The following is a 26532-nucleotide window of genomic DNA, read 5'->3' on the forward strand; positions in this document are numbered from 1 at the left end:
TCCTAACATCCTGTTTGCTTTTTTGACCGCCTCTGCACACTGCGTGGACATCTTCAGAGAACTATCCACGATAACTCCAAGATCTTTTTCCTGACTCGTTGTAGCTAAATTTGCCCCCATCATGTTGTATGTATAGTTGGGGTTATTTTTTCCAATGTGCATTACTTTACATTTATCCACATTAAATTTCATTTGCCATTTTGTTGCCCAATCACTTAGTTTTGTGAGATCTTTTTGAAGTTCTTCACAATCTGCTTTGGTCTTAACTATCTTGAGTAGTTTAGTATCATCTACAAACTTTGCCACCTCACTGTTTACCCCTTTCTCCAGATCATTTATGAATAAATGAATAGGATTGGTCCTAGGACTGACCCTTGGGGGACACCACTAGTTATACCTCTCCATTCTGAGAATTTACCATTAATTCCTACCCTTTGTTCCCTGTCCTTTAACCAGTTCTCAATCCATGAAAGGACCTTTCCTTTTATCCCATGACAGCTTAATTTACATAAGAGCCTTTGGTGAGGGACCTTGTCAAAGGCTTTCTGGAAATCTAAGTACACTATGGATCCCCCTTGTCCACATGTTTGTTGACCCCTTCAAAGAACTCTAATAGATTAGTAAGACACGATTTCCCTTTACAGAAACCATGTTGACTATTGCTCAAGAGTTTATGTTTTTCTATGTGTCTGACAATTTTATTCTTTACTATTGTTTCAACTAATTTGCCCGGTACCGACGTTAGACTTACCGGTCTGTAATTGCCGGGATCACCCCTAGAGCCCTTTTTAAATATTGGCGTTACATTAGCTAACTTCCAGTCATTGGGTACCGAAGCCGATTTAAAGGACAGGTTACAAACCTTAGTTAATAGTTCCGCAACTTCACATTTGAGTTCTTTCAGAACGCTTGGGTGAATGCCATCTGGTCCCGGTGACTTGTTAATGTTGAGTTTATCAATTAATTCCAAAACCTCCTCTAGTGACACTTCAATCTGTGACAGTTCCTCAGATTTGTCACCTACAAAAGCCAGCTCAGGTTTGGGAATCTCCCTAACATCCTCAGCCGTGAAGACTGAAGCAAAGAATCCATTTAGTTTCTCCGCAATGACTTTATCATCTTTAAGCGCTCCTTTTGTATTTTCATCGTCAAGGGGCCCCACTGGTTGTTTAGCAGGCTTCCTGCTTCTGATGTACTTAAAAAACATTTTGTTATTACCTTTGGAGTTTTTGGCTAGCCGTTCTTCAAACTCCTCTTTGGCTTTTCTTATTACACTCTTGCACTTAAGTTGGCAGTGTTTGTGCTCCTTTCTATTTGCCTCACTAGGATTTGACTTCCACTTTTTAAAGGAAGTCTTTTTATCTCTCACTGCTTCTTTTACACGGTTGTTAAGCCACGGTGGCTCTTTTTTAGTTCTTTTACTGTTTTTCTTAATTTGGGGTATACATTGAAGTTGGGCCTCTATTATGGTGTCTTTAAAAAGGGCCCACGCAACTTGCAGGGATTTCACTTTAGTCACTGTACCTTTTAACTTTTGTCTAACTAACCCCCTCATTTTTGTATAGTTCCCCCTTTTGAAATTTAAGGCCACAGTGTTGGGCAGTTGAGATGTTCTTCCCACCACAGGGATGTTGAATGCTATTGTATTATGGTCACTATTTCCAAGCGGTCCTGCTATAGTTACCTCTTGGACCAGCTCCTGCGCTCCACTCAGGATTAAATCTAGAGTTGCCTCTCCCATTGTGGGTTCCCGTACCAGCTGCTCCATGAAGCAGTCATTTAAAGTATCGAGAAATTTTATCTCTGCATTTCGTCCTGAAGTGAAATGTTCCCAGTCAATATGGGGATAATTGAAATCCCCCACTATTATTGGGTTCTTAATTTTGATAGCCTCTCTAATTTCCCTTAGCATTTCATCATCACTAATACTGTCCTGGTCAGGTGGTCGATAATAGATCCCTACTGTTATATTTTTACTAGAGCATGACATTTCTATCCATAGAGACTCTATGGAACCTGTGGATTCGCTTAAGATTTTTACTTCATTTGAATCTACACTTTCTTTAACATATAGTGCCACTCCTCCCCCTGCACGGCCTGTTCTGTCCTTCCGATATATTTTGTACCCCGGAATGATTGTGTCCCATTGATTGCTCTCAGTCCACCAGGTTTCTGTGATGCCTATTATATCTATATCCTCCTTTATCACAAGGCACTCTAGTTCACCCATCTTATTATTTAGACTTCTGGCATTTGTGTACAAGCACTTTAAAAACGTGTCCCTGTTTATTAGCCTGCCTTTTTCTGATGTGCCAGATTCTTTTTTATGTGACTGTTTATCATCTGATCCGGCCCTTATATTATACTTCTCATTCCTCTGCTCCTGACTATAACCTGGAGATTCTCTATCATCAGACTCTCCCCTAAGAGAAGTCTGTGTCCGATCCACACGCTCCTCTGCAGCAGTCGGCTTTCCCCCATCTCCTAGTTTAAAAACTGCTCTACAACCTTTTTAATGTTTAGTGCCAGCAATCTGGTTCCACTTTGGTTTAGGTGGAGCCCATCTCTCCTGTATAGGCTCCTCCCATCCCAGAAGTTTCCCCAGTTCCTAATGAACGTGAACCCCTCCTCTCTACACCATCGTCTCATCCACGCATTGCCTTGCGTATCTGCTGCTGCCATTCCTTCAATTGCACTCCCTTCCTTGTAATCCATTTGAAATATACTTTTTGCTCCTTTTTGTTTACTTAAAAAAATTATTACTCATTACTTTTAGCATTTCATCATTGACCTTTGTTAACATAGTGCAGATGGATCTCATTGTGCTATTTAATCTACATTTTAATAGCAAATAATCACTGAAAATATTTCTAAGTAAATAGTTGCTAGTAGCTTTAGCAATGCCATCTGTGTTCCTAGTATAGCATTTCCTATGACTTCTAATTTGGAATTTTTAATTCTAAATTTTTATTTTATAGCACTGTAGTGGGGTGGCTGCCCCACTCCATGAGAAAAGGCTGGAACAGGCCAGAGAGACTGTGCAGACCAGCAGCCAATCAGCAAAGGCCTGTGGAGAGCCAATCAGGGCAAAGAAAGAGGCAGCCAATCAGGGCCAGACTGGGCCCTATATAAAGGCTGCCTAGGCTAAGCTAGGCAAGTAGGTGTTTGTCTCTCTGACTAGCAAGGGAGAAGAATGGGTGTGCCTGAGGTAAGGTGGTAGTTCCTTGGACAGAACTGTGCTGGGCAGGCTTGGGGGAGCAGAGGTGAACTCTGCCAGGCTGTGGCCCCTGACTAGAAGGGCTGAGAAGGTGCAAGGGGGAAGTGGCCCAGGGAAGATAGATGGACAAGAGGGGAGAGAAGGAGGGAAGAGATATCCTACTGCTAGAGGGTGCCTGGGTCAGGACCCAGAGTAGTGGGTGGGCCTGGATCTCTCCCCCCTTGTTCCCTTGCACTGCATCTGGCCATGGAGGAGTGTGGCTGAGACTGACTGCAACTTGCCCCTGAGGTGAGAGGCTAGACTTTGGGGTTGTGGTTGGCCACTGAGGCAGGTGCAAGCTGAAGGACTGCTGTTAAACTTTCACACACCCCAGAAGGGGGATGAGAATGGAGTAGTGGGTGCTGCTGGAGGGCAATGTCCTGAGGTGAATGCTGCTGAGCAGGGAACAATGCAGGTCCCAAACCAGCAGAGCAGACCATGGGCAAGACACCATGTGTAGAGGGTGCTCCATGGCTTATGAGCTAATTCCTGGAGCAACCAGCAGGAGGTGCCAGTGGTGGTGAGTCCTGACCATTACAAACACAAGTTTATGGGAGTAAGGGTGAAAGAGTTGGGAGTGCAGGTGGTGGTGGTCTCTTTGGCCTGGTCTACACGGGGGGGGGGGTGTCAAACTAAGGTACGCAACTTCGCGTAGCTGAAGTCGAACTACCTTAGTTCGAACTACTTACCCGTCCTCACGGCGTGGGATCGAAGTCAGCGGCTCCCCTGTCGACTCCGCCACCGCCGTTCGTGGTGGTGGAGTTCCGGAGTCGACGGGAGTGCGTTTGGAGTTCGATATATTGCGTCTCATCTAGACGCAATATATCGAACTCCGAGAAGTCGATTGCTACCCGCCGACCCGGCAGGTAGTATGGACGTACCCTTTGATCCTTCTGTTCAAGGGTAGGGGCCCAAGCAGAGACAGATGCATCCTGGAGGTGAATGCCTGGCTGTGAGGACGGTGTTGCCAGGAGGGCTTTGGCTTCCTTGACCATGGGATGCTGTTCCAGGAAGAAGGACTGCTAAGCAGAGATGGGGTCCACCTATTGAGGAAGGGGAAGAGCATATTTGGATACAGACTAGCTAACCTTGTGAGAAGGTTTAAACTAGGTTCGAAAAGGCAGATGACCAAACCCACAAGTAAGTCAAAAACATGGAGACCTGGGAGAAGGGTCAGAATTTGGGGGGTGCATGGGCTGTTATAGCAGGGATAAAGGAGAGACAAGACAGAGTGGGGGGAATCAAATCAGTATCTTAGATGTCTGTATTTTATGTGAGAAGTCCCCCCCCAAGCAGCCCTGTATTTCCCATACAAGTGGGGCAATTTGCCCCAGGGCCTGGGGCATGCAGAATATAGTATCCTATAATATTGCAACTTCCTTGTATGGAAGGGGCCCCTGAAATTGCTTTGCCCCAGGCCCCCTGAATCCTCTGGGTGGCCCTGGACGTTTTATCAACGTCGGGTGGCCAGGCAAAGTTCATGACGCGCGTGTTTTCAGGAACTCTGCTCTGTTTAGACGCCTGCAGGAAGGTAGTTTCTTCCCGGACCACAAAATAACTCTTGGGGATGTGCAGATGCCTATAGTGATCCTCGGGGACCCAGCCTACCCGCTAATGCCCTGCCTCGTGAAGCCCTATACAGGCACCTTGCACAGCGACAAGGAACTCTTCAAGTACCAGCGAGCAGCGAGACCTATGACTGTTCAGTTTCTTTACAGAGAAGCTGAACCTGCCCCTGTTTCTTTACCAAGTTACTGTTGATCAGCATCTGCAGTTACATACCCCGTCCACCCCGCTTCCCCCACTTCCAACACACGTTTAAAAATAAAATACATGTTCCACTGTAACTTTACAAAGGTTTCTTTATTGATGACTTTGCATTAAAGGGTTGAAACTGGGACGCAGACTGTGCTGGGTAGGGTGTGCGGTGATGTAAAGACCACCTCTAAACTCGAGGAATGACAGGCTCCTGCTCCCAGAGTGGTCTGCAGTGCCGGACTGGATGTTTCAACGGAGCCTGCCATCCCTCCTTTTTGGGACTCTGTGTGCAGGGGCTATGTGGCCTTGTGGCGGGGGAGGATGGATACAGATTCCTCTGCTGCGTGGCTCTGTGGTCCAGGACAGGGACCGTTGCATGAGATCTGTAACCCCCCTCCCCCGCTACAAAGTCACGTACCCCCCCACCCACACAGAACCTGCAAACCACCTCCCATACCGACCAGGGTGCCTACTGACTGCACTGTGTGTGTGACCTGCTGCTGATCCTGCCCCCGTCTCTGTACCCTGCTAAAGGTGACTGTCCTATGCAATACCCTACCCCCTTCCCCACCCACCCCTTCAAACGCAGCGTTGTGTAAAAAAGCATGACGGAAACAGTAATTAACAGCAAAGTATTTTTAATAATTAACCAGACAGTCAGGGGATGAAACTGGGATTGGGGCTAGGGTGAGTCAGGAAGGGAAGGAATTCTCAAAAATTAGGGTATGAGAGCTTTTGGGTACTTGAGCACTCTGCTGGGGTGCAGTGACAGTTTTCACGGCCCCTGGCGCCACTCCTTCTGGTTACTTTGGGTTACGGGAGGTATGGGACTTTGTGGCGGGGGAGGGCGGTTGCAGATACACTGCGGGGGGGCTCTGTCCTCCTGGCTGCGGTCCTGCAGAACATCCACAAGGCGCCGGAGCGTGTCCGTTTGCTCCCTCATTAGTCCAAGCAGCGTTTGAGTCGCCTGCTTGTCTTCCTCACACCACCTCTCCTCCCGTTCGCTGTGTGAGCGCTGCTACAGAGAGAGGGTCTCCCTCCACTGGCTCTGCTGGTCCGCCTCGGCTCGGGAGCACCCCATAACTTCAGCGATCATCTCGTCCCGTGTCTTTCTCTTTCGCCGCCTAATCTTTGCCAGCCTCTGTGAGGGGGATGCTGTGGCAGGTCTGGAGACAGTCGAAGCTGTGTGATGGGAAAGAGGGAGTGAATTCCTTGCAAAGATACATTTCTGCGAACAATGAACACAGTCTAGTCTGTGTCTGTGAACAACACCATGCACAGCACCTATCTCGTCCGCACTCCTGCAGCAGGCAATCCGGAAAGCATAAACTCTGCCCCTGTTCCACCCCATCGCAGTGTCCCCCGACCCTTGGAATTCCAGGTTGAGATCCCAGTGCCTGATGGTGCAAATTTCATTGTCGCAGGTGGTTCTGGGTACATGTAGTCACTCATTCCTTCCTCCGGGAAAGCAACGCCAGACAATCATTTCGAGCCCATTTTCCCTGGATTGCCCTGGCAGACGCCATAGCGTGGCAACCATGGAGCCTGTTTTGCCTCTTGTCACTGTCACCGTATGTGTACTAGATGCCGCGGACTGAGGCGATTCAGCAGCGCTACACAGCAGCATTCATTTGCTTTTGCATGACAGCACAGATGGTTATCAGCCATATTGTACCATCTACCATGCCATTGTAAATTGGCAAGGTGATGATGGTTACCAGCCGTATTGCATTATACCTTCTGCTGCTGTCATAGGTGCCCCTGGCCGAGATCAGCCGGGGGCGCAAAAGACAAAACTGGGAATGACTCCCCGAGTCAATCCCTCCTTTATGGTATATAAAAATAGAATAATTCTTGCATAGAAGATGGGGCTAGTGTAGTAGAGATCCAGTGTTTCAGAGAACCAGAGAGCACAGCCGCTCCGTGTCAGATTATGCAGGAATGATGAGCTGCATGGCATTCACAGGGGGTGCTCCTGCAACAACCCCACCTGTTGCTTCCCTCCTCCCCCAGCCTTCCCGGGCTACCGTTGCAGTGTCCCCTGATTTGTGTGCTGAAGTAATAAAGAATGCAGGAATAAGAAACAGTGACTTGTTTGTGAGAAATGAGGGGAAGGCGGCCTCCAGCTGCTATGATTGTCCAGACAGGACATTAAGCAGTGTGGTGGGAGAGGAAAACAGCATCCTGCTGCTATGACAGTCCAGGCAGTACAGAATCTTTTCTTTACACATGAAGGGCGGGGGCTGATGGAGCTCAGCCCCCTGTTGCTATGATGAAGATGGTTAGCAGGCCGTCTACTTATGGGCTGATGATGAGGACGGGTACCAGTCGTATTGCACTACACCATCTACAGCAAGGCTGATGATGATGACGACGGATATCAGTCATACTGCACCGTCAGCCACCCATGAGGCGGAGGGGGGAAAGGATGCTACAGTACAGTGCCGCAGCATCGCGTCTACCAGCAGCATTCAGTACACATAGGGTGACATTTAAAAGAGTCAAGAGACGATTTTTTTTCCTTTTCCTTCTGGGGATGTGGGAGGGGGGTACATTGACGAGCTATGCCCTGAACCGCCGCGGACAATGTGTTTGACCGTACAGGTATTGGGAGATCAGCCAAGAATGCAAATGCTTTTCGGAGACTGCAGGAACTGTGGGATACCTTGCGTCCTCAGTCCCCCCTCCCTCCATGAGCGTCCATTTGATTCTTTGGCTTTCCGTTACGCTTGTCACGCAGCTGCGTGCTGAGTCTCTGCTACGCCGTCTGTCCGGAGATTTTTTAAACATACTTTGGACCAGGCGTAACATTACAGTAATTCCCCTAATTAGATGCAGGAGTCGCCGAGCGAGATCGCCCTGAGGAGGGTTACTGAAGGAGATAGAGAGCGCATGCTGCGTGAAAGCCAGCACAAACCAGGGCCCTATGCAGCCATGCTCGGGGAGGCAATGCTCCCTGAGTACCTCATGAAAGCCTGGCGCGGAAAAGTGTGCTACCACGGAGCACCCAATAAGGCAGCTCTCCCCAGGAACCTCCTGCGGAGGCTTTTCGATTACCTCCAGGAGAGCTTCGTGGAGATCTCCCAGGAGGATTTCTATTCTATCCCCATATATGTAGAGACCTCCTTTTCACATACTTCAGCTTCCTGTTATATTAAGAATAAAAGTTTACATGTTTAAAGCACTTACCGACTGCTCCTTCCCCTGATTCAGGGTCCGGGTTAACGGCCGGGGAGGGTTGTTGGGGGATCTCCGTGACGGTGATGAAGAGATCCTGGCTGTCGGGGAAACCAGCATTGTAAGCGCTGTCGCCTGCCTCGTCCTCCACAAACCCTTCCTCATCTTCCCCATCCGTGAACATCGCCGAGGAACTGTCCGTTGACACTGTCCCATCATCAGAGTCCATGGTCACTGGTGGGGCAGTGGTGGCAGGCTCCGTAGCGTCCGTTTGCCGCTTTGATTTTTTGGTAGCCTTGTCTGGGGTCCTTGATTTTCACGCGGCGCTGCGTTGCATCCCGCCTGTATCCTCTGTCTCTCATGGCTTTGGAGACCTTCTCGTAGGTCTTTGCATTCCGTTTTTTGGAGCGCAGCTCCGAAAGCACAGACTCATCGCCCCACACAGCGATCAGATCCAAGACTTCCCGGTCAGTCTATGCTGGGTCCCTCTTTCTATTCAGAGATTACATGAACTCCTCTGCTGGAGAGCTCTGCATTGCTGCCGGTGCTGCTGAGCTCGCCCCGATGTCCAACCACAAAATGAGATTCAAACTGTCCAGACAGGAAAAGGAATTCAAATTTTCCCGGGGCTTTTCCTGTGTGGCTGGTCAGAACATTGAAGCTCGGACTGCTGTCCAGAGCGTCAACAGAGTGGTGCACTGTGGGATAGCTCCCGGAGCTACTAAGTTCGATTTGCATCCACACCTAGCCTAATTCGACATAGCCATGTCGAATTTAGCGCTACTCCCCTCGTCGGGGAGGAGTACAGAATTCGAACTAAAGAGCCCTCTATGTCGAATTAAATGGCTTCCTGGTGTGGACGGGTGCACGGTTAATTCGAATTAATGCTGCTAAATTCGAATTAAAGTCCTAGTGTAGACCAGGCCTCAGAGAGTGGTGAAGCACTGGAATGGGTTACCTAGGCAAGTGGTGGAATCTCCTTCCTTAGAGGTTTTTAAGGTCAGGCTTGACAAAGCCCTGGCTGGGATGATTTAGTTGGGAATTGGTCCTACTTTGAGCAGGGGGTGGGACTAGATACCTCCTGAGGTCCCTTCCAACCCTGATATTCTATGGTTCTATGATTTCCAGTTCTTTCATTCTCAACGGATGTTCATAGTCTCTCTCTTCTGCCGCTGTAGTCTGTACAGCGCTAACTTTGCAACTGCATCACTCTCGCTCATCTTTCTGCTTTTTCTCTTCCTGCTTCCCTTTCCCAAAATAAGCAAACAGAAAATAACAAACTCGTAACCTTCTCTTTGACTGTTCTCAGCTACCACACTTAAAGCTTCACGTAAAGTCTCTACCCCAGTGTAGAAAGTGCAAATCTCACTCAGAACAACAAGCTGTGCATTCACTGCGCCCTGATTCAACAGGGTTCAGTCAAACCACATGCAAGTTAACACACCCAAATGGAAAGTCATACATCTAAGGACAAAGAACGTAGGTCATATTTACAGGATGAGAAACGGTATCTTAGAAATGAGGGACTTGGAAAAATACTTGGTGGAAACCAACTGAACATGGCATCGCAATGCTTGCAGTACATAAGAAGATTTCTATCAGAAGGTTCTTTAATTTAGCAGACAAATCCATAACTGGGTCCAATAGCTAGAAGTTGAACCTAAGCAAGTTCAAACTGCACATTTTTAACAAGGAAGGTAATTCACCATTGGAACAATTTATCTAGGGACGTGTGGGTTCTCATCACATGAAGTCTTTATTTAGAGATAGTCAATCTCAACCAGACGTTATGGCCTTTTGATGCAGAAATCACAGAGTTAAATTCTCTGGCCTTTGTTATATAGAAGGTCATGATGGTCCCATCTCACCTTAAAAACAAACTATGACATTTTGACATACCTGCCCTCTCCCCATTGCTTGACCAGCCTGGCACAAAAGTCACAACCATAGTTTATCACACCCTCCTTGCCTCCGCGTGGGATGTAATTTCTGAGGGAGCTGAAGGAGTGAGGTCAGGGCAGAGTGAAATGAGGGATGATTTTGCTGCTACACTGATTGGCAGCAGGGGCCCCAGGGCTGGTTTCAAGCCCTCTTTTATATGACTGAATCCAAATGAACAAATACAAGCTCGATTAGTCATTTTAGTGCATGCAGGTGAACTCAGCACCCCTCTGGGCTGTAAAAAGGAAAGGACAAATGGTGTTGGCTTATAACACCCTCAGCGATCACCTCTCCAGCCTCCTGCTTTAAATCCTCCTCCTGCAAACCCTGGCACACACAGCCGCTCAACTACAAACTGGGGGCCCACTCACCCCTGTCAAGTTAAGCACATGGGTCAGCCTTGGCCTTAAGTAATAACATCCCAGGTGCTGCTGGCCAATGTCCCAGGGAAATGAAAAGACAACGCCAAGGGCCAGAGCTGTGGCTTGGCTGTGTAGCTCCCAACACTTTTCCAAAGCGCCACAAGGTGCCGATAGGTCTCTGCAGCTGGGTCTGCTCGCCGCAGCCCGTGCTGGCAGCCAAAGGGTTACCGCCGGCTCATCCCAGCAGACATTTTGTTGAGCTTTGCAAAATTGTGGCCCGTCCACCGTGTCTCCGAGCTGCCCTGGGGGGATGGATGGAGGCAGCGGGAGGTAAGCCCGGGGGCATCCTGTTCGCAGGCTGTGCCTGTGCTCCGCCGCCCAGAGCCCGCTGCAGCCAGGCTGACTCGCACCTTCCCGGCGGGCTGCGCCCTGCGCTCTCCGCCTGTGCACAATGGCCAGGCAGCGAGCCGGCCAGCCGCGCGCCCCGCCCCGAGCTCCGGAGCCTCCGCGCTAACGCGCCGCAGCCCCTGCGGCAGGTTCGAGACCTGCCTGGGGGATTTGTTCACAACGTTTGTTTAGGGCTGCTTGGCTGAGGGGCGGGGGTGCCCCTCCTGGCCCCAGAGATAGGATAGGATGGGAGGGCAGTGCCCCGGAGCCAGGCGGTCAGGGGATGGGATGGGATGGGAGGGAAGTCCCCTGGAGCCAGGATGGGATGGGAGGGAAGTCCCCTGGACTGGAGCCAGGCCCACCTGGCAGTCCAGGTGCTCATTGGGCCCTAACAGCAGCTCTGTTGCTGAGAATGCAGGCCTGCGAGGCTAGCCCAGATCCCCTGCAGGAGGGGACGTACCTGCCCCAATGTCAATGAACAGGTCCCTGTTGAGACAGCAGGGAGGGATGGGCCCAGGGAGCCTGGAGGTGCAATACTGGTTCTGCACCAGCTCCCCGTGTGGCCTGGGCAAACCATTCTTTGTCTGCCTCAGTTTCCCCAGCTGTTTCCAACGGGGATAATAATACTGATGGATAATTGTCTTGCAGCGATAAGTCGGATAATGGTTGCATCATACTTTGACCATATGTAGCTGATTAGTTACGGGGCATAAGCAGCTGGTGAAAGTGTTCTTGGGGGGACCGAGCCCACCTGCATTCACTGCGCAGCTGTGGCTCCGATCCCACAGGGCTGGGCCTGACTCCCTGCTCCCGCCTGTTGGCTCTTGCTGCTTGCAGATTCGGAGGAGCCCACCACAGTATCACTGGAGGGGCATGTCTGTGCACAGGTGAAGCTACCCCCTGCGATCCCCTTTGTGGCTTGGGCACTGCTGGATGCAGGGCCTCAGCATGTCTCCCCTCCTCCAGGACTTCTCCCATTGCTTCCCATCCGTTCAGGATCCCCAGCTGCCCCCTCCCCCACCCACTCAGGATTCCCCTCTTCCCTCAGGCCTCCCCCCGCCGTTCCCTTCAGGATCTCCCATTGCTGCACATGGCGCTGGGCTGTTTGCTCTTTATATTGGTTAAAGCTGCTGCCATATCCACTAGCACAGGGTATTTAGAACATAAGAACATAAGAACATAAGAAAGGCCGTACCGGGTCAGACCAAAGGTCCATCTAGCCCAGTATCTGTCTACCGACAGTGGCCAATGCCAGGTGCCCCTGAGGGCAACAGCCCATCTTATTCTCTTACATTTTGTGCCTGTGAAATTCCTGTTCCTTTTCTGTAAATTAAGATAGTTTACAGTCAAGAAACAGACGTAGGCAAACAGAGTTTGATGGTTTGTTCCAGTGCTGCACAGAAATGCTTCTCACCTAGTCATTTAACTTCTGTTTGTGTTTTCCCGCAAGGTGAGCGAGGGGCAGGCAGTCCCAGCTCAGCAGGTGGGGGGCACTTGTCACAGGCAGGAAGAGACCTGGATCCCGCACCGGCTGGCAAGCTACAGCAGAGAAACGAGCCCTTTGGCCGAGGAGAATCAGGAAGGGAAATGGCTGCAGACGGCTCTGTTCAGGTAGGACTCCATCACTGCATCTCATGGGCTCTATGCCTGTGGGTAGAAGATACAGTGAAAATTCTAGCATAGCTCGTGGTTCTCAAATGCTGTAACGTGATCAAAACCAGTGATTATGGTAAAGATTATTAACTGTAGCACAGGAGCGCCTCGGAACCCAGTCACGGATCTCGGACCTGTTGTGCTGGGTGTTGTACAGGCAGAGAACGTTCCACAGAGAGCCCACAATTCGACTGTCAGATAGGCCACAACAGGTAGACAAAACAGACAGACAAGCTGGGAGGATGAGAGAAAACTAAGGGTACGTCTACACTACGGGACTATTCCGAATTTGCATAAACCGGTTTTGTAAAACAGATTTTATAAAATCGAGTGCGCGCGGCCACACTAAGCACATTAATTCGGTGGTGTGCGTCCGCGGTCCGAGGCTAGCGTCGGTTTCTGGAGCGTTGCACTGTGGGTAGCTATTCCCTAGCTATCCCATAGTTCCCGCAGCCTCCCCCGCCCCTTGGAACTTCCGGGTTCTGTCTGGAGAATTTTTAAAAATGATTCTGAATTTCATCTTCTATAACGGAGCGCTGATAGAACGGATTTGCCTGCCCTTACAGCGATCACGTCCGCATGGTCCATGCTGGAGCTCTTTTTTTATTTTGATTTCGGACTGCATCGCCACCCGTGCTGATCGGAGCTCCACGCTAGGCAAACAGGAAATATTCAAAAGTTCGCGGGGCTTTTCCTGTCTACCTGACCACTGCATCCGAGTTCAGATTGCAGTCCAGAGCGGTCAGTGGTGCACTGTGGGATAGCTCCCGGAGGCCAATACCGTCGATCAGCGGCCACACTAACCCTAATCCGATATGTTAATACCGATATTGGCGCTACTCCTCTCGTTAGGGAGGAGTACAGAAACCGGTTTAAAGAGCCCTTTATATCGATATTAAGGGCCTCTTGGTGTGGACGGGTTGGGCGTTAAATCGGTTTTACGCTCCTAAAACCGATTTAAATGCCTAGTGTAGACCAGGCTTCAGGCTAACAGAATTTAGCAGAAATGCAGACCTCACAGCCTGCCACGTGCCTATCCACTGCCAGACTGTAGTGATCTGTTGGCATCCTGACAAAATTAGGCTTTAAGGAGGGACATAGAGGAGCCTAAGTGGGGGCTTGATGAATTTTGACTTCAATCAACATATTTAACGAAACACTTTTCATGCTAAAGTCTAGACACTTTGTATTGTGTCTGATGAGAGTCAGAATAAAAACACTGGTTTGTACTATATAGAAATAATTGGAAACAAAGGCCTGGAACCAGCAGTGGTATTCAAAGGAGCAGACCTTTTCTAGGTAAAAATAATACGAGGCAAGTAGCCGACACTGGAAACCATGAAAAGAATAATTTACTTTACTATTTCCAGGTTGAGGGGGAGAAACGAATCTCTAGTATCCCAGAAATGCAGAAAGACAAAGACATGCAGAATATCCCAAAACTTTCAAAATGGAAGGTTCATCACTAATGCAGTCTATCTTATCTTACATGGCTGCCATTATCATGGTATCTGAGCACCTCAGAATCTTTAATAAGTCCATCCTATCACATAGAGATGTTGTAAAGGAAGTGCTATTATTTGAAGGGGGCACGGGAACAAAGGCAGAAAAAGACTGAGGCTATGTCTACATTTTAAAATGCAAAAATTCCCCCCCCCCTTTTTTTTTGCGCTAAAACCACAGGAGCGTCTACAGTTGTTAATGACTTTTTGCGGTGAAACTCAGAAGTTTCACCGCAAAAATAAAACCACCTTCACAGGAGGCATACAGCTCTTACCGCTGTTCTTTTTGCGCTGCTGTGAAAGTGAAGGCACGTTCTAGCAGTGTAAACACCTTTTGGCCTCCGGAGGATGTCCCACGGTTCCAAATGCGACCACTCTGGCCAGCATCTCCGCTGCTCTGATGCATGGACGTCCGCCCCGCCCCCTGTAAGCCCCGGGAAGTTTGACGGTCCCCTTCCCTTTGTTTGTACATGTGGCTGGGAAAGCAGCCAGACAGCAGGAGGTTTTTAAAAAAATGCCACGGAAGAAACAAGGAAGTAATGGGGCTCCTGGGACATGAAGCAGGGCAGCACGGGGAACTGAGCAGGGACCCAAAATGCCTTCCGCTCACCCTCCACCCCCCTTCCCAGAAGACCTATCATTTCGAGAGGGGTGGTGGCAGCTAGTGCTGCCTCGTTGGGGAGTCTCCACTGTGAGAACGGCAAAGCTGCTACTCACCCTCCCAGTGTCCCTTTGGAGACTGGTTTCCTTCCGTCAGAGCCCTGTGGGGACAAGGGAGAGCTGCAGGTGTGGGATTCCCCTGGGATGCACCAGCTGGAGTGTGTGTTATCAGTGTGAGTTACTCACAGGAAAAGGTTCCCCTGCCCTGCCGGGCCCCAGGGCTGCCGCTGTCAGGCTGTGACTGAAGCAAACCTTGCTGATCACGGTTTATCTGTCGTTTCAGGCCCTGGTCACGTTTGACGACGTCGCTGTCTATTTCTGCAAGGAGGAGTGGGCGGAGCTAGCGGAGTGGCAGAAGGAGCTGTACAGAGACGTGATGAGGGACAACTATGAGACTTTGATCTCCCTGGGTAAAGATAATTTTCCTTTGCCAGCTCTCACTCAGGTTATTTCCACGTTCCATTGATTTGGGGTGGTCCACAGTGGAGGGTTGCACCACTGTAACTAAACCAGTTTCAAACCAGTACAAAAGCTGTGTGTAGTCAAGTCCATAGATTCCTCACATGCTCCCAAAATATAGCAGTAGCTGCAGTATCTCTATTGACAGCGTCCTCCAGTTACAAATAACTATTATGTATTTCTTCACATGTAGCTATGCATATAAGAAAAGCTAATTTATACACTAAATATTGTTTAAAATCTGTTTAATTACAGGGTATAACATGGAGTAATAGTTTGAGAGATTACAAGTTCCATTGTTAAGGGCAACTAACTGCACATGTTTTATAATGCAGGAATATTTAAAATCCCACACAGGTAACCAGGAGAAGCAAAATATTATATACCAGCCCCAAGATTAACCCTCATTCACTGCCCCTTGCTGCTTCTTGCATTTATAAGCCTTGTTATTATGTGTTGATTGATTAAAGTCTTAAACACTGAGACCAGGTTGCTGCTAAAATACACTTTCTAATAGATAAGAGATATCCGTCCATCGAGCTTTAGGAAAGTGAGACCCGCCAGCTCTAGAAACAGGTAGCTTCCTTTTGAAGCAGTAATTCTTAGACTCTTGTTCAACAAACCATCTCTGAATGATGACTAGCTGCAGGTGAATGACTGGACTTTCTGTCCCATGGGAAACTGATATTTCAACATTTATTTTCATCCCCAGTCAGGATTAAGATTTGTAATATCAATTGTTCATGGAACAAAAAGTTCAGAAAAATTTCAATTTGAAATGGCAAAACATTTTGTTTCAAGTCAGTTCAACATTAAACCTCTCCCTGTGGTGCTGCAGTGCCACATGAAAGTATAGTTCAGGTGTCTGATGGCCCCATTGTTCCCTAAGGGCCAGTTTTCCTGGTTGGTATATCCCATGATATCCCTGCAGTCATATATGACTCCCATGATGCACAACACAGCTTGGTCAGAGGGGAGACCACATTGCATCATGGGAGATGTAGGCTGGCCATATCAGTCAGTACCATGGACAGTGAGATGTTGATCTGACACGTTTTGTTCATGTGGTTAAGGAGTTAGCTTATAAATTGTGCAGACTTAAAACCCTGCGAGCCCCAGCATTCTGTACAGGCTCCCCAGGAGACACCAAACAAAGAGGTCACCTACACGCTGCACAAGCTCCATTCAGTAAAACCCTCTGAAAATGAGAAGAGTGTGTTCAGGTATGTAAATAGGTGAGTGAGTCAATCCACGGGCTTTGAAGGAATTTTTAATGCTGCCTCACCATGCAAACTTCTCTGCTCACCCATAAAGGGGGCTGGAACAATTTGTATAGTGGGGGTGCTGAGAGCCATTGAACCAAACTGTAAACCCTGTACCTAATGGAAACCACTTCACAGCACGGGGCGCAGGAGCACCCCCAGCACCCATAATTCCAGCCCCTATGTACACACTGTACTCTGTGTGTCTCCTCTCTGTTGGGGTCCTCATTAGAATTCAGTATTGATCAGCTTCCCATGTCACCTTCGGTGAAGAAATGGTGTTGGTTTCATGTCAGTTACCATTTGGTGTGAAACGAATTATTAGCGTGCCCTAGTCCTGTTCCCAGTGGCTTTGGGTCTAGATCACAACCTCCATCACAGCAGGCAGTAAGGCCCTGAGCCAGCAAAGTGCTGTAAAGATATGATAGGACTAATCCCACTGACTTCAGTGGGACCACTCTTGTGCTTACAATTAAACATGATCTTGGAGAGCTTTACTGGACCAGGGCTTAATTCCACAAGTTGTAAGTAGCCCCATCAGAAAGTCCAAGGACTAAACTGGTAGGAAAACCAAACTGCTCTTCCTCCAGGACAGAGAGGGGGAACGCACGTCCTGCCTATAAGCTATCCACTTTGGGAGCAATCTGAGGGCATCAGTCTCATGGTTACAAAAATAATTTCTGCTGCCAGCAAATTCCCTTAAAATGTCCAAGTTAGCTGGTTGGAAAGTGCTCTGGTCTTTTTTTCCTGCAGAACATTTAGATGAAAACGAAGAATAGTTTTTGTCAAAATATTCCATGGGGCTTTCCCCACAGAAAATCAAACCCCCAAAATATTTCTATTCAGAAAATGATGCTGCAGTGCCTTGGGAGTTGTAGTTCAAGTGCCTCATGCTCCATTTTATTCTATAGACTGGGGTCCCTGATTGGACTACGTCTCCCATGATGCACAGTGGTCTCCTGTCTTGTTGAGGGGCGATGGTGCACCAGGGTGGTCACATTGCCGTGCTGTGTAGTGGGAGACAAAAGTCCAGCTAGGGAGCCCAGCCCATGGAGGAGGATGGGAGCATGGGGTACTGCGGCAGCACTTCAGAATGGAAATATTTGGTTTTGGACATTCAGTTTTTCACCTAAACAACAGTTTGTGCAGAAAGCAGACACTTCTCACCACAAAAAAGTGTTTAGTCAAAAACCCAAAAAGGGTTCAGTGGAAAAGTTTGTTTGTTTATTTAGTCCCCTACAAAATACTAAATTCTTTATATTTGAAATGAGTTTTTTCTGATGTTCATTCTTCTCCAGTGCCAGGTCCTGCAGCTACCAAACCTGCCCTGATCTGGCTGATAGAACAAGGGGAGGAGCCATGTGCCTGGACTTGCCAGGACTCGGGGGAAGGAGGCAGTGCGAGGTACATTTCCTCAGGTGAGTAACAATTTACACTTCAACAGTTATTTGCATCTTTCAAAAGCTTCCTAGTAAAAAATTGGCCGAGTCTGGCTCTGACTCGGCGTTTCCTCAAAAGAAGTGTTCAGAGAAGTAAGGACTGACTCAAACTACTGGAGGACCAAAAGATTTGGCCTTGTTTTATCCTTTCATATTCCAATTTGCATACTAATAAAAATGTACATGTTAAAATTTGCCACATAATTTCCATAGTAATGAAAATTTGCATACTGACTTGCATAGTAATACAGTGTGCTGCGTAATGATTTGCATAGTAATAAAATGTTCATGCTAATGAACCCAGATGACAAGCCCTGGCTCTAAACTCCCCCATACCTTGCGGGCGTTTGCAATCTGAAGTTGGACTGGCTTGCGTGTGGTCTCCATCTTCAGAATGGGTTAAACCAAACCTCTGGATCCAAAAAGCTAACGTGGCCCCATCCTTGTTAACTTGCATATCTAGCTCCGCCCTCTTCTCAGCCCTTTATCATTGTGCTTTTCCCTACTGGCTAAGTAATTCTCTTCCCCTTCCTAGTTAGTCTGGCTGAAGTGACTTGTCTGGTGCCTAGGCTTTACCGAGCACATAACGCTCACTGTTCTTGTGAGAGACCCCAGAAACCCACATGGGCTTAGGGACGCTACGAAACATAATGAGCTCGTGGCCAGCATTCTGAAGAATGCTCACGGACTCTGGGTACCTGAATCTTGGCACGAGACACCAGGTGCCTTATCTTCATGCTGAAAACCTCGGAGAAATCAGAACAGCAGTGTCTCCACTTGGGGACCCAGCAATTCAGGGACCCCAAATCAATGGCCACTTTTAAAGAGGAGGCCATGTGTACCTGCACTCCTTTGCTGGACAGTGCACACAGGGACACCTCTCTAGTGCCTTTGTTTTCGGGCTTGCGGTCACTGCAGATCAGTGACTTTCAGGAGCGGGGTCCTGACCGAAGACAGTGTGCCGCGTGATGTGACTTTGGATTGGGAGGGTCCCAGACGCTGTTCTCTAATGGCTGGGATTGCCTCTCTCGCGCTGCCGGTCAGCTCTTCTCCAGCCAGGAGCACAAACAGGCCTGCTCCCCACTGAGAACAGCTGATTGTTGATCCAATCCATATCCATTTTATATGAGCCCAGAGGAACTGCCTACTTCAATTGCAGTTGACCCACAATAACTTGTTTTCTGCATATAAAAGCCAGGGCCAGTGTTAGGAGGTAGCAAGCAGGGCAATTGCCAGGGGCCCTATCCCACAGGGGCCCCCACGAAGCTACATTGCTCAGGCTTTGGCTTCAGCCCTGCGTGGCGGGACTCAGGGGCCCGGTGTTCAGCCCCATGTGGCGAGGCTTCACCTTTCTACCCTGGGCCCCAGCAAGTCTTAACGCTGGCCCTGCTTGGCGGATCCCCTGAAACGTGCTCACGGCCCCTCAGGGGGCCCCGGACCTCTGGTTGAGAATCACTGCCCTAGATAGCTCTCCATGTTGCATAGATAACAGCCCAGAGGAGACCAGGGCAGGGAAAATGTGGGACAACCTTCTAATCAGCCAAATCAGCTGATACCCAGACAGACAAGTATTTCAAAAGCTTCCTTCTTCCACAGGATTCCATTTGCAATTCATCTTCCTTAATCTGATGGCTGTAATATATATATTAGTTCAGTTATTTATTCTTCTGAACAATTGATTTCAGGGTTTCTTGTAAACAATAAAAAAGGTCCTACAAAAGAATACACAAGATATCCTGTAGCATATTCCAGTTTACAGAATATTTAGCACACACAAGAGAGATTTCCTAGGATTAATCAAATACTCTATAAATGAATTTTATTCATTTTCAGTAAATGGCAACTAAATTCCAACTGGTACTTGTTCTTGCAAGATTGAGATTTAGGAACAATTAGTGTATGCTTGAGAGGTGTCAATTTTAAGTGTTGTCTGCTTGTACAAGACACAAAACAGAGAAAACAAGTGGTTGTCTATGAATAGCAGTAGGATCATTATGCACGTATTAGATGGTTGTTTGAACTGTATGCAATTCCAGATTCAAGTTCATTAAATAGGCTGCTGAGATATTATATTGCAGGTGATGGGCGACTTTTCCAAGGAGCCCAAGTTCAATTTTCAGAAGGGATTTAGAACTAGATTCACAAGGGGACTTTGGCACGGAACTCCAGTGGCGCGGTGCCCCAGAGATCCTCAGAACCCCTTCTTAGCTCCTGCCCAATCCTGCAAGCACCCCTGTTTCTGCCTTGGGGCTAAGCTTTTGCTGGGGGACAGGCACGAGTCCAGGCAACTCCTGAGGCTGCCAAGCTGCTCAGCCTCCTAGCTCATGCCCAAGCCCCTATGGGATTCTCTAGCTAGGTGTTTGCCTGTGGGGCCCAATCCAGTAGGTGTTCTCGTAGCATGACTACCCTGAACAAAGCCAGCCCAGAACACCCAGGGGCCTGCTAGTGGGGGCGCAGGTCCGAGGTTTGCACCCAAGTTCATGTCCCTGCTCCAAATCGGGCAGAGTGGGGATCATCTCCCAGGTGAGTGCCCCAACCACTGGGTTATTGGCTATAATGGGGTGGGTTCTCGGTCTGGCTTTTTGTGAGAAGGGGCTGCCCTGGCTTAGGCACCTCACTCCAGGAGAGGATTCACAGCTGTGAATCCCAATTCTAATGACCTTTGAGCCCTCAGCATTTTCTACTGGTTAACTTAAGCAGCAAAACGCCCAGCTTGCTGCTTCCTGTAACTCCCATTCTTAGGTACCCGACTCCCATGCATTGTGTGGGGAGCCTGGACACCTAATCTGGGGCTGAGGATTCCAGTGGGAACCTCAGTCCTTTTGTGGATCTAGCCCTTAGGCCTAAATCCCATCGACTTTAATGAGGCTAAGAGCTTGTCTACACTACAATCTTAAATCGACCCGGTTAGGTCGTTTTACAGCCACAGCGCTGGGCATGCTCACCAGGATTGGAGAGGGGCAGTGTGGGGGGCTGAGCGCCAGGGCTCTCAGCTCCGCTCAGCTACCCCCCAGCTGGGAGTTGGGGGGGAAGCCGTCTAAGGCTTCTTGCCTCCAGCAGGGAGATTCACACCCCCAGTCTGGCTGGCTGCCATCCCGGTGAGGAGCAGCGAACCAGGACCCTGGGGGACAGCTGGGCTCCCAGTGGGGAGCCAGGGTGACAGCCCAAGCCAGCAGCTTGGGGGCTGCTGTGCTCTCGGCAGGGAGTGGGGAACTGGAATCACAGGGGGGCAGCCCAGCCTGGAGCGGAGAGTTCGCAGCAGCCCGTCTGGGGAGCCTGGCACCAGCTCTCTTGTCCATTTCACGGCTCCAGCAGAGAGAGCCAACAGCCCATGTAAGTAACTGTCTACACAGAGCCTGCTTTGCCCTAACTACACCGACATAAGCCCTGCGCCTCTTGTGGAGGTGGAGTTATGTCGGTGTAGTACGGCACTTACATTGGCAGGAGCAAGGCTGTAGTGCAGACACTGACATCATTAGGCCAATGTAAGCTGCCTCGTCGACCTAACTCTGTAGTGCAGGCCAAGCCCAAGGCTCTGGAGTATCTAAATCACTTTTGAAAACAGGACTTACCATACATATATTTATCTTAGGCATTTATGAAATAAGTACCTTGATCCATGTGCATGCCCTAATCCAGCTCTGGGTTCCCCTTTATTCTAGCCGATGAGCTCATCTCAAGGAATAACGACGAGGAGTCTCCAGAGATGTTGGGTGAGCACGGGACCTCGCCACGAGGTGCCAGAGCAAGTGCTTTCCCAGGCTGCGGTGGGGGTGTGGGCGAGGGGCAGCCTGGGTCAGAAGGACAGCAGGGGAAGCCAGCAGGAAATGGAGCGAATCAGTGTGGCAGAGGATTCAGTGAAGTGGAAGATGCCGCTGCCTGCCCAAGAACCTCCCCAGAGCAGAGGTTGCACTGCTGCATGGAATACAATGAATGCTTTCCTCACCCGTCGCATGTAACCTCTCACTCCAGAGCCCATGCTGGGGAGAGACCCCATAAGTGCCCCACCTGCGAGAAGGAATTCAGCCGGCGTGCACACCTTATTCAGCATCAGCAGGTGCACACGAGGGAGAAACCCTACAGCTGCCCCGAGTGCGGGAGGGGCTTCAGCCGCAGCTCTAAGCTTATGGAGCACCAGAGACTCCACACAGGGGAGAGACCCTATGAATGTCCCGAGTGCCAGAAAAGCTTCAGCCAGAGCTCCAGGCTGATCAAACACCAGAGAATCCACACAGGGGAGAGGCCCTTCCAGTGCCCCAGGTGCGAGAAGAGCTTTGCAGAGAGCACGAGCATGCTGCAGCATTACAGAGTCCACACGGGGGAGAGGCCCTACACGTGCAGCTACTGCCAGCAGAGCTTCAGCCGAGGCTCGCGGCTGGCGGAGCACCAGAGGGTCCACACTGGGAAAAAGCCCCATCGGTGCGGCGAGTGCGGGAAGAGCTTCGGGAACCGCTCAACCCTCACCACCCACTACAGGACCCACACGAGCGAGAGGCCTTTCACATGCGGTGAGTGCGGCAAGAGCTTCAAGCAGGGCTCGGCGCTGATCGCGCATCGGAGGAGCCACACCGGAGAGAGGCCCTTTACATGCACAGAGTGTGGGAAAAGCTTCGCTCTGAGCTCACACCTGATCAAACACCAGAGGATCCACACAGGGGAGCGACCCTTCCAGTGCCCCGAGTGCGAGAGGAGCTTCGTGCGGAACTCACACCTCACCGAGCATCGCCGGATCCACACCGGGGAGAGACCCTACCAGTGTCCTGAATGCAAGAGGAGCTTCCGCCGCAGCTCCCGGCTTGTTGAGCACCAGAGGATCCACACGGGAGAGAGACCCTACAAATGTCCCCAGTGCGAGAAGCGCTTCAGCCGCAGCTCGGCCCTCAGCGATCACCGCCTCCGAGTCCACACGGAAGAGGACGCTGCCGAGGAGGACAGCCCCTCCGATCAGCCGAACGCCCCCGGAAGGGAAAGACGCTACCAGTGCGGCGAATGCGAGAAGAGCTTCTTTCGGAGATCCCGTTTTGTTGAACACCGCAGAGTCCACACAGGAGAGAGGCCCTTTAAGTGTCCCGAGTGCAAGAGAGGCTTCCGCTCCAGCACCACCCTTACCAAACACTCCAGAATCCATACAGGGGAAAAGCCTTACAAGTGTTCTGCATGTGAGAAATGCTTTGTCCACTGCTCCAAGCTGATGGCGCATCAGAGGAGCCATACCGCAGAGAAACCCTTTAAATGCAACGAGTGCGAGAAAAGCTTCACTCAGAAGTCGGGCCTCATAGATCATCAAAGGATCCACACGGGAGAAAAACCCTATCGATGTTCCACCTGTGAGAAAAGCTTCAGCAGGAGCTCGACACTCATTCAGCATCAGAAAATCCACATGACAGACAAACCCTATAAGTGCCCGGAGTGCGAGAGAGGCTTTAGACGACACGCACATCTCAGAGAACACCAGAAAACCCATGCACCATAGGAACTGGCTGCATTTAACACACAGAGCTAGCCATTGAAGGCAGATGTGTTCCTGTGACCTCTGGAAAGGCAGCGTTCGGGAAGTGCCATCTGCAGTGTTTCCAGAGCTTGGGAGACTTGTTTCACGAAGAAAAGGAAATAATTGTATTTTGGGACAGTTGGGAACGAACAAGGAAATTCCGTGCAAATAACTAGTGCTCCTGGAATGTTGAGGTTGAGAAAATAAGCTGTCCGAAGCCAGGCAATGCAGAGTTAAGTGCGGCCTCCTGTGCTTATCCCTTTACAAACAGGATTTCTCTTGATTATAAAAAGATTTGCCAATTAATGTAACAGATACAAACAAGAATTTCTTATGCAGCCCTACAGACAATATATCACAGTATAGCATAGCTGAGGCAACGGGGTTGGCTTGATTTTTTTTTTTTTAAAGTCTCAGTGAGATCTGCAAGACAAGTGAAGTTTAATGTTCAGTAACTACACAGTAGCAAATATTGTAAATTGACTGGCACAGAGTGTGAAGTGACCAGGTGTTCGAGGTGGCAGGGGCATGAGAATGAAGCCCTTACTCCCACTGTGGTGAAATTCACTTCTCTGCAAAAAGTCAGCATCATGTACTCCCTACCAGGGCTTAAGTGGTACATAAGCCAGGCACAGGCCTTCTGTATGAGATGAATTTCACCAGCTGAAGACCCCTGACTCGTGTGAGTAGTATGCCAATGTGAATGTTCGCACAATTGGTTCCCGTAACAGGGCGGCAGTTCACTTCTATCGGAACCCTGCAAAACACCAGGTGAGTGCGTCCGGCTGACTCATTGTGGTGCTGCCTGTCTCGTTAATTTCCACCAATGATCTGGAAACCTGGGTACAGGGAATGAGAGTCTGGGATGCAGGAGGTTCTGCCGGGATTCCGCAGGCTTGAGGAAAAAGCTCACACTGAGGTTATGTTTTATTGTTGCAGCTACTTGTTAAAAAAAAAATTGCCAAACGTTTTTGGATGGGAGATAACTCAATTTGGAAACAGAGTTTCAGGGGAAATTTGTTTTTCTTCCCTAAGTTTCTTTCTACACCGGAAACACGTCTCTCTGCAGCCACCAGGACTAGAAACTTTTTTTTTAAAAAGTGATAACTGAGAACCTCGGTTTATAACCTGATTCCAGCCATTGGGCTTTAGGAAAGGGACCAAATATTACAAGGCTTACAGTCTGGCAACACTGCTAGTCTAAGCTAAGGGTGTTCAAAACATTTCCAGCAAGACTTTTTTCCCCTCTCCCCATAAGGAGAATTTTCATTTAGTTGAAAACCCAAAGAGTTCGCTTTCCTTGAGCATTTTTTTAAACTAGAAAACCTTCAGTTTTTGGAAGCTTTCAGCCAAAAAATACACAGTTTTTGACAAAGTCTAAATTTTCTGGGGCAAAGTTACATAAAAGCGAAAAAAATTATCAATTTTTCATGGCAAAAATCCCCTGAACGAGCGACCCACTGCCTGGTGCGTGCCCTGACGCCTGAGCATGCAAATCAGTTTCTTCTTCTCACTGCCCCTGTCAGCAGCCTTCTGGACGCCCAGTGGTTCCCCGCTTCCCACAAGTCAGCCCTCCAGCTAGTTCACCCTTTCAGGTACCAAATCACAAGTCAAAACCACAGTCTCAGTATCTGTGGGCCCCCAGGCCTTCCCCTGGGATTCTGAAAACACAGACAAATCTAAGTGTTACCCAGTGTTTCCAGCCCCAGCGCACTCACCACCTCAGTCCATTCCAGTCCCTCAGTCCTCGCTACACCCTCTTTTGGGGCCACCACACCAAGCGTCTTCATCTCCTGCAGCCTCTGTTTACTTCTGGCCCAGTTTTTCTACCTCCTGCAACCATCCTCAGCCACTTTGGCCTCTTTCCCCTCCGCCGTCAGGGCCCACTGCTAGCAGGCTGGTCAGTGCCCTTCCTGGGTCCTCGTTCCGTCTGTCAGCCCCAGGACTTCCTCCTGGCTTCCCCCTACCCGCTGTTGGGCTTCCTTCTTGATAATTTTGCCCTACCAGACACACCTCTTCCCCAGGTGCAGCACCAGCAGGGCTAATTAAGGCCTTGTCTGCATCTTTAACCCATTCCTGAACCCTGCTCCCCTTACATGGACTCCCTGGGAGCTGTGTGTGTGTGTGGGGGGGCACTCCCCCATTCTGAGCAGCACTCCCCCATTCTGAGCAGCACTAGTCCAAGATAGTACAGGAGGGTGACCCAGATGCTCACCTAGTCATGTTGAAGTGGATAGCTGCTGCAGCCCAGTGGGAGAAGACATCCTAGGACTGGAAGGGACCTCGAGAGGTCTTCTAGTCCAGTCCCCTGCACTCAGGGCAGGACTAAGTATTATCTAGACCATCCCTGACAGGTGTTTGTCTGACCTGCTCTTAAAAATCCCCAATGATGGAGATTCCACAACCTCCCTGGGCAATGGATTTCAGTGCTTCACCACCCTGACAGTTAGGAGTTTTTCCTAATGTCCAACCTAAACCTCCCTTGCTGCAATTTAAGCCTATTGCTGCTTGGCCTATCTTCGGAGGTTAAAGAAAACTATTTTTCTCCCTCCTTGTAACAACCTTTTATATATTTGAAAACTGTTGTTATGTCCCCCCTCAGTCATCTCTTCTGGAGACTAAAAAAAACCATTTTTTTCAATATTCCCTCCTAGGTCATGTTTTCTAGTCATTTAATCATTTTTGTTCTTCTTCTCTGGACTTTCTCCAATTTGTCCACCTCTTTCCTGAAAGGTGGCACCCAGAACTGGACACAATACTCCAGCTGAGGCCTAATCAGCACAGAGCAGAGTGGAAGAATGACTTCTTGTGTCTTGCTTACAACACTCCTGCTAATACATCCCAGAATGATGATTGATTTTTTTGCAAGTGTTACACTGTTGACTCATATTTAGCTTGTGATCCACAATGACCCCCAGATCCCTTTCCCTGGGCAGTCAGTTCCCATTTTCTATTAGGAAGGAACAATCAGTTGCACAAAGTGGAGTATTTTGCATTTGTCCTTATTGAATTTCATCGTATTTACTTCAGACCATTTCTCCAGTTCATTTTGAATTTTAATCCTATCCTCCCAAAGCACTTGCAACCCCTCCCAGTCTGTAAACTTTATAAGTGTACTCTCCATGCTATTATCTAAATAACTGATGAATAATATATGGAGATATACCTGTCTCATAGAGCTGGAA

General features: G+C 49.2%; 1 protein-coding gene across 1 annotated transcript; it reads left to right on the forward strand.

The window, feature by feature from the left end:
* The first annotated feature begins 10760 nt into the window (after window positions 1-10760).
* On the forward strand, window positions 10761-25209 carry LOC123350783 (zinc finger protein 345-like). Its single transcript, XM_044989508.1, has 5 exons — window positions 10761-10824; window positions 12332-12492; window positions 14980-15106; window positions 17716-17835; window positions 21519-25209. Exons 1-5 carry the CDS (start codon window positions 10809-10811, stop codon window positions 23327-23329), a joined length of 2235 nt encoding a protein of 744 aa, XP_044845443.1. The 5' UTR covers window positions 10761-10808; the 3' UTR covers window positions 23330-25209.
* The last annotated feature ends 1323 nt before the right edge of the window (window positions 25210-26532 follow it).

Source organism: Mauremys mutica, chromosome 16 (genome assembly GCF_020497125.1).
Source record: "Mauremys mutica isolate MM-2020 ecotype Southern chromosome 16, ASM2049712v1, whole genome shotgun sequence".
Taxonomy (NCBI): domain Eukaryota; kingdom Metazoa; phylum Chordata; order Testudines; family Geoemydidae; genus Mauremys; species Mauremys mutica.

Coding starts and splice junctions, on each gene's coding strand:
- LOC123350783 (XM_044989508.1), top strand. Junction 12,493..14,979: donor CTGCAGACGGCTCTGTTCAG/GTAGGACTCCAT, acceptor CTGTCGTTTCAG/GCCCTGGTCACGTTTGACGA. Junction 15,107..17,715: donor TGAGACTTTGATCTCCCTGG/GTAAAGATAATT, acceptor ATTCTTCTCCAG/TGCCAGGTCCTGCAGCTACC.